The following is a 12,864-nucleotide window of genomic DNA, read 5'->3' as shown; positions in this document are numbered from 1 at the left end:
TGAATTTCCCTTCTCTTCCCTTATATCCTGTCTTAGGTTCTCCAAAAATATTTTCAGGTGGTTAATAAGGCAGTATTCCAATTATACAAATGAGGAAATTCAGGTTTCTGACAGCTGGAAAAAAAATTCTCAACATAGTTACTTTCTTTCAATATTACTCCTATAAAGCTAGAAGTAAAGGTGAAAGTTCTTTCAAAAAAGGAAAACTCTTTTTCCAAAGTTCCAGAATAAATTATTGAAATTTTGGTGGGCAACTGGAAAATATTCATTCACTGGAAGCCAGATCCTTCCCATGTAAGAATCACGAGATGCTTTTCCCAGAGCAATAGTCAAAGTTCCCTCTCCTTGCTTCAGCCATAGGCAGGCCTCACCAACGGGCGCTTGGTAGATATCCCCAGTAGAATATGATGTAATGGTAGATACTACGCAGGAAAGGCATGCTAGTAAGAGAAAAATGCTAATGTAGGGATGTGGGTTTGGGGTTCTTATCCAATCAAAGATACAGGATACAGGAAAAGACTTGTGGTTGAAAGAGGAGAAAAGTGGTTGATTGACCCCATTGTGTAATAAAGCACGTAACTATTGATGGTGCATCTTGAAGCCAGTGACTCACTTGTTAAAGTCCAAAAAGAGGCTGTCACCCACAACACGCCAAGATACAAGTGACCGCAGGATGATGTTTCTAAATGAAATAACCCTTGTCACTTCATTGTCAGTTAACCAAAATGCCTCTTCCAGAAAGAAGCCCTTGAGTTGTCCAGAGGAGCTTTCACTGATGCCCACTGCATCCCTTTTTCTTCATCCCTGGGGAAACCTACAGGCTGTTTTGTGGTAGCGGTAATAAAGCCACTCTGTATTTGAACTCTGTTCTGAATTTGAACTCCCACTTGTCTTGTTCTATTCATTAGAAATTAGTATCCTGTCAGGGCAGGACCACCTACATTATTTGAGGGGCCCAGAATAAAATGAAAATACAAGGCCTCTTGTTCAAAAAGTATTAAGAATTTCAAGACGGCTACCACAGAGCATTAAACCAAACACCAGGCTCTGTGTGACTGTGCAGGTCGCAAGCCCATGAAGCCCTCCCTGGACAGGGATAAGGTGGGGACCTAAAGGAAGACTAGACAACACACTCCGTCCTCAAACCAAGGAGCATAACTAAGCAGACAGGCAAGTATTCAGGCAGACTTAGCCTGAAAATAGCACAGATGCTCTGTTTGCTTTAAATGACTCTTGACAAACCTATTTAATTATAAGACCAATTATCTTCAGAGTCCATGAACCACAACTGATTGTGAATGAACATGATTATAACGACAACAAAAAATTTAGCTTTGAAACTCAAAAGTATAGAAGAAAAGACATCTATAAGTACAGAAAACCAAAGTTCAAGCATTAGGAAAATCTGAAAGAAAAATTTTCTTTTAAAACATTTTACTAATTAAGTATACGTTAAGAAAAGTAGATTGTAAAAATGCACACAATTCTCCACCCCTTCAGTAAAGAAGAAGAATCTATTTCCCCACTCCTTTGATCTGGGTTGGCCAAAACCAGTGGGGAATTAGAGACATGGCACAGGCAGAGGCTTGAAGAGTACTTGCGAATTGGGACCTGAGTCAACCATGTGAACAAGCCCAGACCAGCCAGCTGGGCCAGGAGAGACATGTGGCACAACATCCCACCTGACTGCAAGCAACTGCCAAGGATGTGAGTAAGTATATCCTAGCCCATCCAGTCCCCAGCTGGGCCAGCAGCTGACCAGAGACACATGAGTGAGCCAGGCGAGATAAGTCATGCATGGCCCAGATCAACAGAACTGCCCAGCTAACCCAGAGACTCATGAACAGTAATGAATTATTGTTGTTCTAAAACACTGAGGCATGGGGCAGTTTGCTATATAGAAAACTGTTAAATGAGACAGGTAGTATTTTAGCTCAGTAGGAGAAAAATGGATTATGCAATAAGCAGGGGCTGAGACAACTAGCTCACCATTTTTGGCGGGGAGATTAGATTCCCACTAAATTGCATAATACATTCCAGATGGATTAAAAAAAGTATATATAAAAAATGATAGCATAAAAATGTTAGAATAAATTATAGGTCGATAATCACATACTCTTGGCATGGGGAAGGCTGTCCTAAGGCAGAAAAACGCAAAGGAAAAAGATGGATAGATTTAACCATGTAAATATGCTTTTTAATTCCACATGTCAAAAAAACACTATAAATAAAAATAAAAGGCAAATGACAAATTGGCAAAACCTTTTTCGTATATGAAGAGAGATTATATGCCTTATATACACAAAGTATTTTTTATGCATGTAAAAGTATGATAAAAAATCATCACTCCTAATATACACAAAATAATATGAAAAGGCTGAACTATCTGATAGAATATTGAACAAGGGGGCACACATATGTAAATCACAAAAAAAGAAATAAAAATTGCCAATTAACATTTTTAAAATGCTCAACCTTGGGCCAGCCCCAGTGGCCTAGTGGTTAAGTTCAGCGTGCTCTGCTTCGACACCCCAGATTCAGTTCCCAGGCACAGACCTGCACTGCTCTCTTAGCGGCCATGCTGTGCTGGCAGCCCACATACTAAAAAATAGAGGAAGATAGGCACAGATATTCGCTCAGAGTAAATCTCTTCTTCAGCGAAAAAAAAAAAAAAGCTCAACCTCTGTGGTAAGCAAAGAAAGAAACAGCAAAATAGCAATCAAAGTATCTTTTCAGTTAAAAACTGTAAAGATCAAAACAAGTAATAAGACCAAGAAAACAGACATTTTCATCTACTGCTGGTAGAACTATAATTTTCTACATTTCTGGAGGCAATCTGTACGTGTGTGTGTGTGTGTGTGTGTGTGCGTGTATGTGTGTGTGTGTGTGTGTGTGTGTGTGTGTGTGTGTTGAGCAATTTTCCTTCTGGGAACATATCCAAATGAAACAATCAGGGGTTCAAGGAAGACAGCCATTTAAACTCATGATCCTGATGCCCTTTCCCTTTTGGTCTCCTCTCTGGAACCAAACAACATCCAAAGCAGGGATGCTAAAAGAGTTTGGGGGTGTCCCTGAGGATACAGGATCCTCCTGATTCTTAGCTGAGGTGTAGATTTGTGAGGCTGCCAGACAGCAGAGTTTCAGAGAGATGATGTATTGTTATAAGCTCTTTCATACATCAATGAATAGCACCACTTTTAAGGTGGCATAACTTATTAGTCAAATAAAGATGAAGAATAGTTCCCAGAATTGTACTTGAGAGTTTATTGTGTGCCAAGCACTATTCTAAGCAATTTATGTGTTTACACATTTCAATCCTCACAACAACCCCATGAAGGAGGCACCATTCTACAGATGGGAAAACTGAGGCTTAGGAAGGGTTTTGTTTTCTCTTTGTCTGTTTAGGCAATTTGTCCAAGGTCAGAGATCCAGGACTGGAACACAGGCAAGCTGACTCTAGACAGAGAGTTGCTAATAATTATACTACAACATATCTGATATGTCACTTCAAAATCTAAAGCATTTATTAGCATGTATTTAACGGAAACAATGGTGGATGTCTTACTGCAACTTCAGAAGCAGTGGCTTTTTCTAATAGGCTCTTGCTAGATCAGAATCAAAGGCACCTAAATCCCAGGTCATTCAAAGGTTAGAGGCCCACCTCACTGGCTTGCTGTGTAAGCTAGTAGTACCAAAAATTACTGCTAAACACCAAGGGCACGGATCCCATGCTGCCCCCTGGGCTTCCTACCTCTGTACCTGGTAAACTGACCTTTCAGTGCCTAAATATAGTAGTAGCTATCATTATTGAGTGAATAACTAGTAAGCCAAACTTTGACCTCAAAACCTACAGTACACCAGCACTAAATCTATTACATAAATGAGTATATCATACAAAGTACCTCACACTATACCAACTCAGCCATGCTGAATCATTCGTGTTTGAAGGGCCTTGGGCTTCACTTTCAGCCTGTCCCAAAGAACTATACTGGCATGCACAGCAGATCCTGGACCATCTAGCACCCAGGAGACCCTGAAACTTCCTCCAGTTCTACATTTCTATATCCTATCCTAGCTGCTCAAAGGGTATGTTTTATGAAAGAAACTCTGCCTTCCAGGAGGAAGAACTCAACAATTTCATAAATAGGAAATGAACAGAATTCAACTTTTCATGTTTGTGCACATGTTTTGAAAAAGCTCAATTAATTCTGATACCACTTAAAATATGAATGGGATTCAACCTCAACAATGTCCTATCTGCACACAGGTATTTCAACAGATAATTATTTTGTATTTAACTTTGGCACACACATACTCACAAAAAAGAACAGAAAAGATTTTCTCAGTCAACAATTTGCAGCTATAAAATCTTCCTGGTTCTCATAGTTTACCTGATTTCTCCAACTATGTTATTTAGGAAGAGATATAACAGTTTTCATTTTTTAGTGGCTTGTGAGGATTTTAGAATAAATCATCCCAATGATTCATGAACCTAAACTAAAAGAATTCTCTGCTGCTTTGTCCTTTGTAGTGGTGCCCTTATCAAAGACAGACCGTTTCAAGAACTTAGCTTAGTTAACGGCAATAAAGCATTCATTCATGGAACAAACATTTATTAAGCACCCACAATGTGGCAAGAAATGTATTGCAGTGAGAATACAGTAGCAAATAAGACAAAAAAGAAAAATAAAAAAGTCCTGCCTTCAGAGAGTTTACACACTACTTTTAGGAGGATACGGCTTCTGCTTCTATTTGGACACAATCCTGCTTCATTAAATGGAGACAATATAGCATCTTCCAGTGGGACAGGATGTAAGTCTTTCACTGCACAGCTCAGAGCGCTTATCTTACCGCTCCTGGTAGAACTGAAGCGGCACTAAGATTCACAAAAGGACTAAGCGAAAAATTAAAAGCTCCCTACACATGAGAAAACAAGGACTCCAAAGAGGTAGCAAATCTAATTTTAAACTGGTTTATTATGAAAACTTTAAAAATCTAGTAACAGTCATGCAATGGAGTTACGCCACGGAAAGTAAGATTGGCCTGTAGCATGGCTTGTTATTTTATGGGTCTGGCTAATCTGCCAAGTAAATCACGCCCCCACTCAGGCAAAGTATAAAGATAGGAAAACTTACGCTAAACAGAAAGCATGTGATAGAGAAGTACATCGTATGCCTATTTGGTCACAGTAGAGTTGTCTGAGGCGATTTTTCTCAAACTAAACATTAAAACTATTATTAATATTTATCCTTTAATAAACTGCAGTTTGCTCATACTATAGAATGTCCATATTATAAAATACTATGCAACCGTTACAAATAGAGAAGTAGATCTGTACATGAATATGGAAAGAGCTCCAGCACATACTGTTAAAAGGAAGAAAGAAAGGTAGATTAATACATATAGTATGATACTATTTATGGACTTTTTTAGCCTCACAAAACAATGTTTCACTTCCGCATGCAAAAAATAAAAGGTTTGGAAAGACACAAAAACCTAAGTGACTGACTGCATTTCTGAGGTGATGATAAGGGACTAAATGGAGAATTTAGCGTTACATTTAATGTTGTAATTTTCTTTGGGAAATTATCTTCATGTATTAACTATGCCATTAAAAATCAACTAAAAAGAAAGTGATGTCAGCATCAATGGTGAAGTGAGTTGCTCCCTTTGTCTCTCTCCTCTAAGTTACAACCAGTAGGACATGCACAGAACAACAAAGGACTCGCCGCACAGCATACCAGAATGCCGATGGGTACATCTGCGGGTGGATACACTGGACTTCCTGGAGGTGGTGGAACCAGGGGAGCAGTGGCGGCAGCTCCCGAGACCTAAGGTTCCAGGAACTGGAGTTCCTGTGATCAGAGGCCCCAACATCTGAGGTAATGCCCACGAACGGGGCCCCAGGAATCCAGGCAGCCCATGCTCCTGGAGGCTCCAGGAATCACTGCAGGGCCTGTGACCAGAGGCTTAGGGAACCATGACAATACCTGTAACCCACTCCCCTCCCATTCCCCCACCGATGGTACCTTCAATCCCAGCCCTCCCAGCAGTGGGGGCTGAATCCAAGACCCTGACACGCCCAGCAGCAGCAGCGATGCCTGTGACCTGAGGTTCCAGGAATCGCACCAGCGCCAGAGACCAGAGGCTACAGGAACCAACCCGCAGTGGCACTTGTGGTTTGGCCCCTCCCTCTATCCCAACAGTGGTGGGTGGCACTCAGGACATGAGGCTTCAGGAACCACAGCAGTGCCCGCAACCCAGCCCCCTCCCCACTCCTGGTGACGGTGCCTCCCACAGTGACCATTCCAGCAACGGGGGCTCCATCTAAGACCCTGACCCCCTGGGCAGCAGCAGTAGTGCTCATGACCTGAAGTTCCAGGAATCACGCTGGTGCCCAAGATCAGAGGCTGCAGGAACCAAAGCAGCACTTGTGACTCAGCCGCTCCTCCTCTTCCAGCAGTGGTGGGTGGTGCTCACAGCCTGAGGCTTCAGGTACCACAGGGGTGCCTGTGAGCCCCAAGTGGCGGTGCCCCCAACACCAGCCCTGTCAGCAGCAGGGGCTGCATACAAGACGGCAGGTCCCTGGCAGCAGTCACAGTGCCCATGACCTGAGGTTCCAGGAAGCACACAGGTGCCAAAGACAAGAGGCTTCAGGACCCCCAGTGACACTCGCAACCCAGGTACCTCCCCCCATGGAAGTGGCAGTGTCACCTATGAGCCTGTGGAGAGCCCACAGAAAGCCAAGTAACAGTGACAGTGGAGTCCACAACCCCAGTCCCCCCCAGCAGCAGGGGTACCCGCAAATTTGCCCCCCGCTCATAGCAGTGGCACCTGCAGACCCAACAAATCTGGACATGGCAGAGTTGTCTTTGGCTCCAGCTCCCACCCGACTCTCCCCCTGCCCCTTGCCACAGTGGGGGAACCCACAACTCAGGCAAACCCGGAAGCAGCAGAGGTACACACCAGTCTGGTGACTCTGGTGGCAACACCCGTGTGTCAGCAACACCCATGACTGAAGCAACATATAATCAGTAAGGTACCAGCAACCTTGGAGGTACAAGAGGCATAATGAAGGCACTGACAATGCCTCCGGCAAAGGCATTAGAGAGTGTAAACCACAAGCTCTCAGTTACAACCAGAAGCAGCTCAGAATCAAAGTAAACAAGGCCTTACCCAAATAAGAAAGAAGTGTGCTGCCACAAATGCACTAGCAGAGGAATAACTCATCAAACATCATAAAGAACTACAATAACACATTATCACAGAAAGAAAATGACAACTCTCCAGAAACCAAACTTGAAGTCATGAAAGACTGCGATCTAACTGACAAGAGAATTCAAAACAGCCGTCATGAAGAAACCCAATGAGTTTCAAGAACACTCAGAAAATAGAAAACAATCAATGTATTGGTATAGGGGCTGGCCCTGTGGCCAAGTGGTTAAGTCTGCACGCTCCACTTCGGTGGCCCAGGGTTTCGCGGGTTCAGATCCTGGGCACGGACATGGCACCGCTCACCAGGCCATGTTGAGGTGGCGTCCCACATGCCACAACTAGAAGGACCCACAACTAAAAGTATACAACTGTGTACTGGGGGTATTTGGGGAGAAAAAGCAAAAAAAAAAAGAAAAAAGAAAGATTGGCAACAGTTGTTAGCTCAGGTACCAATCTTTAAAAAGAAAGTCTCGGTATAATATTTTTTCTGATTGAGTTTATATTTACCGGATTTTTTCTTTTTTCTAGTTTTATTGAGATATAATTGACAAATACCATTTGTACAAGTTTAAAGTGTACAACATTTTGATTTGATCGCTTATATTTTGGAAAATGATTACCATTTCTTTTTTGTGGTGAGACCATTTAAGATCTACTCAAGTAGCAACTTCCAAATAAATAATTCACATCTCACTATAATTTAACATGAATATATATTGAGTAGTAAATTATATTAACACTGTCAAATTCCTTATAGTATTCATATTTTTCCTTCAAAAGCTTGTCCCTTCTCTTCTTTAATCTAAAAACAATGGAGACTTAGAAATGTAAATGAACGTGAAAATCCATGGTTTTGGTCATCTTGTGTGTAATATTACAAATCATGAAAAATCCCAACCCTGAGGCTAAACAGAAAAAAGAAAAACCCCAGAACTTTAAATGCATAAAAGACAAAGGAAGTCTTGCTATATCGAAAATCTGGAAAGTATTAAATCAAGCATCCTCATCAAATCCCATTAAACACCCCTCTGCCATTATGTCCACAAAAAGATATAGTATCAATAAAGACAAAGCCTGTCTTTATCCCCAAGTAAAGCAGGTATAGCAGGAGGCCTAAGAATGAGATAGATAAGTGATCAAAGAGATATGAAGAAGGAGGAAAAAAAGAAAGTAAACAAAAAGCCAAAACACAAAATGTACTGAAGAGAGAAAAGAAGTAGGGAACAGAAAGAGCATTAGTGCCTACTGACCTCGTAGTCACATAATTACTCCAGCACCAAAGAAACTGGTAGCCTGTATTTGTAGGACAATTGACCAAGCCTTTCTACATACATCAGGAAATAGAATCTTTGTAACAACATAGAGAATATTGATCCCATTTTACAGAAAGAAACTGAAGCTCTGTGAGGGTAAGGGAAAGGCCAAAAGTCACACAGCTAATAAGTGACAGAACTGGGGTCTTTGAACTCCAAGTCCAGTGCTCATCCCAAGAGCTCACTGCTGCTCTAGTGTCCCTCAAATTGCTACTAATATCGAAATAACCACGATAATTTCAAGAAGCAAATGTATTATCAATATAAACATAGGAATCTATTTTTCTTTCCTCTGGGGAAACTAACTCTGAAAACAATCTGATCTGTCCTTTCAAAATCAACAGAATGTGGCAGAGCAGGGCGGGAGGGAGGGAGGGTGGTAATAAAGGGCAAGAGGAGGGAGTCTGTGGTGATGGGGCTGCTCATCATTTTGAATGTGGTGGTGGATACATGAACTTACACATATGATAAAATTGTATAGAACTTCATACACACACCCACAAATGAGTACAAGTAAACCTGTGGAAATGTGAATAAAACCTGTGGATTTTACCAAGATCCTGATTGTGATATTATGCTGTAGTTTCGCAAAATGTTACCACTGGAGGAAAGCACATGAGAGCTATCTGTATTTTCTGTTATAAGTCTATGCGAATATGCAATTATCTCAATTAAAAATTCAATTAAAAAATCAACAGAATATTCATACCACCAACACTGATTCTGAAACAGATCAGTGAGTGACACCGTGTATAGAAGTATGAGAAGACAGGGGCTGGCTCCGTGGCCGAGTGGTTAAGTTCGCGCGCTCCGCTGCAGGCGGCCCAGTGTTTCGTTGGTTCGAATCCTGGGCGCGGACATGGCACTGCTCATCAGACCACGCTGAGGCAGCGTCCCACATGCCACAACTAGAAGAACCCACAACGAAGAATATACAACTATGTACCGGGGGGCTTTGGGGAGAAAAAGGAAATAATAAAATCTTTAAAAAAAAAAAAAAAAAGAAGTATGAGAAGACATAATGTAGTCATTCAAAGCCGACTTCCTTATAGTGGAACTGGCAAAGGCCTCACTTGCGAAATTAAAATTTTAAAAATTATCATTTCAAGCCAGAGATGACAATTTTGGATAGCTTTTGGAGGCAGAATCCTTAAGAGTGAGAGAAAGATCACTCTAGCCATCCAGATGATAAACCATGAGTGGAAAGAAAAATCAGGAAGAGAGGAAATAAAGTCTTTTTGAACTAGAACACATAGCTATTTAAGAATTCCATCTCAAGGGGTCGGGCCCATGGCTGAGCGTTGAAGTTCACATGTTCCACTTCAGCGGCCCAGGGTTTCACTGGTTCGGATCCTGGGCACAGATATGGCACCACTCATCAGGCCACGCTGAGGTGGCGTCACACAGAACAACCAGAGGCTGTCACAACTAGAATATACAACTATGTACTGGGGGGCTTTGGGGAGGAGAATAAGGAAAAAAAAAAAAAAAGAAGGAGACTGGCCATAGCTGTTAGCTCAGGTTCCAATCTTTAAAGAAAAAAGAATTCCATCTCAAAACATCAATTGACATAATACTAGAATTGTAAGCCAGTTGCTCAGGAGGACAATTAGAGAATTATGGTGGTAATTATGGGACGCGCCAAGAATTGTCTAATAACAACACTAATCATAATAGCTACTATTTATCAAGCACATACTATGTGCCTGGCATTGTGCTGACTGCTTCGCATAAATGGTCAAAAACCCTCACAACAATGCCGGGAGGTAAAATGTGGAAACTGATGAATCCTAAGTAATTCATCCAAGATCGCACAGTTAGAAAGAAAGTGGCAGAGCCTGACTTTGAACCTAGGTTCTTCTGACTCTAAAGCTTGTATGCTACTATTCTCTGCTCCATAATACATAGGAAAGAAATGCTTTATCTTGATATTCTGGTATATGACTCTAGGGTGAAAGAAAAAAATTATAATCATGGTGGAAAATTATCACTGATATTACACTGACCTGCTTGTAAGTTCCATCTAGCAAGGTGTCCAGGTGTTGGAGGGGGGCAGGTGTTTTATCTTTGAACCTTGTTAACAGTCGCCGTTGAATAGCCCGAAATTGTACAGCTCTTTCAGATAAGAGTTCTTCTAATTTTTCACCATTTATCCGCAGCTACAATGAAGAATTTCTTAAAGTCAGGTTAAACGTGCACAACAAAACACGTTTGGAGTAGGCCCACAGGCAATGCCAATAAAGGTTTGAAAAAGAATAATGAAGAAATTTAAACGTGTTATAGAGTTAAGAGAATTAAAACAGTGTGGTATTTGGTACATGAATACACAGATACAGTGGAATAATCAAATGGAAATTTAGCAAAGGTGACCCAGTATCAACTAGGGAAAAGACAGATTACTTAATAAATGTTTTGTGATAAATGATTAAATATACTGGAAAAAAGAATAGAAATTTTCTCCCCTAGTCTTTACAACAAAATCAATTGCAGAGGGATCAAAAGTTTAAGACAATAAAAGTATTAGAAAAATCTTGACTAGAAAAATCTCTTGATTATTTCCAAATATCCAATCTATAAAGGATGAAGATTTGACACCATTAAGATTCTCCAGAGAATCTGCCCGAGGCTCTGAAGGTATTTCCAAAGAAGAAATGCAAAAATATTCATGCAACAAAGTCACTGTCAGATCTCATTTATCTAGACATCTAATCAGTCAGCATTTACTAAGCGCCCATTGTGCCAGATACTGGAGAATATTTTATGTGGCTAACCCTCATTCAGATGCAGAAGTTCTGGTGTGCTTGTTAAAAAAGAAAAGGAAAAATCACTTGACTTTATAATCACACCTCATTTATGGGCTGCTAGAATTAGTTAGCCAAATGGCTGCCGATAAGCTCAAATAGTTTTAACACTGGGTTACTGGGGTCAAAGGTTAAGTCCTCATGTGGGAGAATTAAATCAGCTCTGTTCCAAGGCCAGACCACATGCTTAGCTCCAGGCAGACACTCTGTAAATGTCTGCAACTGATCACAAGCTGGGCAAGAGGGCAGGAACAGATTCACAAAATCCACCACGCATATAAGAATAACAACTCAAAGCATACGGCCTAGTAGCATGTATACCAAAATTCTTATCTCTAAAATATCGCTTTCTCTTTTATATATTAAAAAGTTAATGATGATGTGGATTATGATCATACACACCTCAAAATGATGATCGATCAACTCAAAATATTCTTGAAGGGGCATAGATCCAGAGAAAGAACATGCAAAATCTTTGATTCCCTGTTTTTCAAAATATTCCTGAAGGCGGATAATAAGCTCATTTGTTACGAGCCAAAGATCTTCAAATTGTTCACTCTGAATGCGATATCGTTCTAAGAAAGAAAAAATAATTAAGGAAAAATGCTTATTAACACATAATTACTAGCTGAAACTACATGAATTATCACTAACTCTGACACGAATACCAAAATGAAAAGGATAGAGATTTCTTTTTTGGAATATAGATATGATTTCTACTGGCTTGATTAAAATACTTCTGTTTTATTGTGATTTTCTGCATCAACCACTTAACATTTTCAAATTTAATCCCAAAGGTATGTAGTCATAGCGGCAAGCTGTAAAGTATGGTCCTTTTACTATGTATCTTATAATAGGTTTCAGTACAATAAAAACACCCAAATACATCTAAAAAGAGCTTTAATTAAAAGGTAAAAAAAAAAAAAGTTATTGAAAAAGTACAATGTGGTATCACTAGTTTGTTTCAGAAAATTGATGTGACATAAAATTTATTCTCTAGAAAGTCCCATATCCTCGACACTGTAGCCAGCTTAAATCCTTGTAATAATGATGAAAGTTTTCTATTTTTCCAATAGTTTTTATTTGAAGAGAGATTTTGCAGTCAGACTCTTCCCCAAATATGAATCTTATTTCCCTCCATTCTCTGAAACCTCAGCTCCAAGAAAGCCAAATTCCTGTCCATCCTACCCTGATGGTGATGATGACAACAACAATGACAGTGGTGGCAATAACCACATCTATGATAAGAGCAACTACTATTTCTTGAGCACCAGCCATGTACCAAGCACTGTGATTGTAACAATCCCTTTTTTATAAAAAGGAAAACTAGGCACAGAGAATTTCAGAGGCTTGCCAAAGGTCACAAAGCAAATTAAACTTTGGAACTGGAATTCATGATATATATCTTTCTTCCCTATCTGCCTAAATTCCACCTATTCTTCAGGACCTGGCTTCAATCTCACCTACCCCAAGAAACCTTTATATCTCTACCCCTATAGCAGCCTAAGATGTGCCAGGCTCTGTCTAAGCACTTT

General features: G+C 40.4%; 1 protein-coding gene across 7 annotated transcripts in view; it reads right to left on the bottom strand.

The window, feature by feature from the left end:
• Window positions 1-12,864, bottom strand: part of BBS9 (Bardet-Biedl syndrome 9) — a 422,371-nt gene that overhangs the window by 202,323 nt on the left and 207,184 nt on the right. For all 7 annotated transcript variants that reach the window (XR_011539202.1, XR_011539203.1, XM_070616207.1 and 4 more), the window contains 2 exons: window positions 11,732-11,904; window positions 10,535-10,687 (listed from right to left, as the gene is read on the bottom strand). Coding sequence is in view for 5 of the 7 variants with exons in the window: in XM_070616207.1 (XP_070472308.1) it covers window positions 10,535-10,687; window positions 11,732-11,904 (326 nt within the window). In the remaining 2 variants the exon portion in view is untranslated. The remainder of the gene's footprint in view (window positions 1-10,534; window positions 10,688-11,731; window positions 11,905-12,864) is intronic.

Source organism: Equus przewalskii, chromosome 4 (assembly GCF_037783145.1).
Source record: "Equus przewalskii isolate Varuska chromosome 4, EquPr2, whole genome shotgun sequence".
Lineage (NCBI taxonomy): Eukaryota > Metazoa > Chordata > Mammalia > Perissodactyla > Equidae > Equus > Equus przewalskii.
This window is presented reverse-complemented; position numbering and strand designations above follow the sequence as displayed.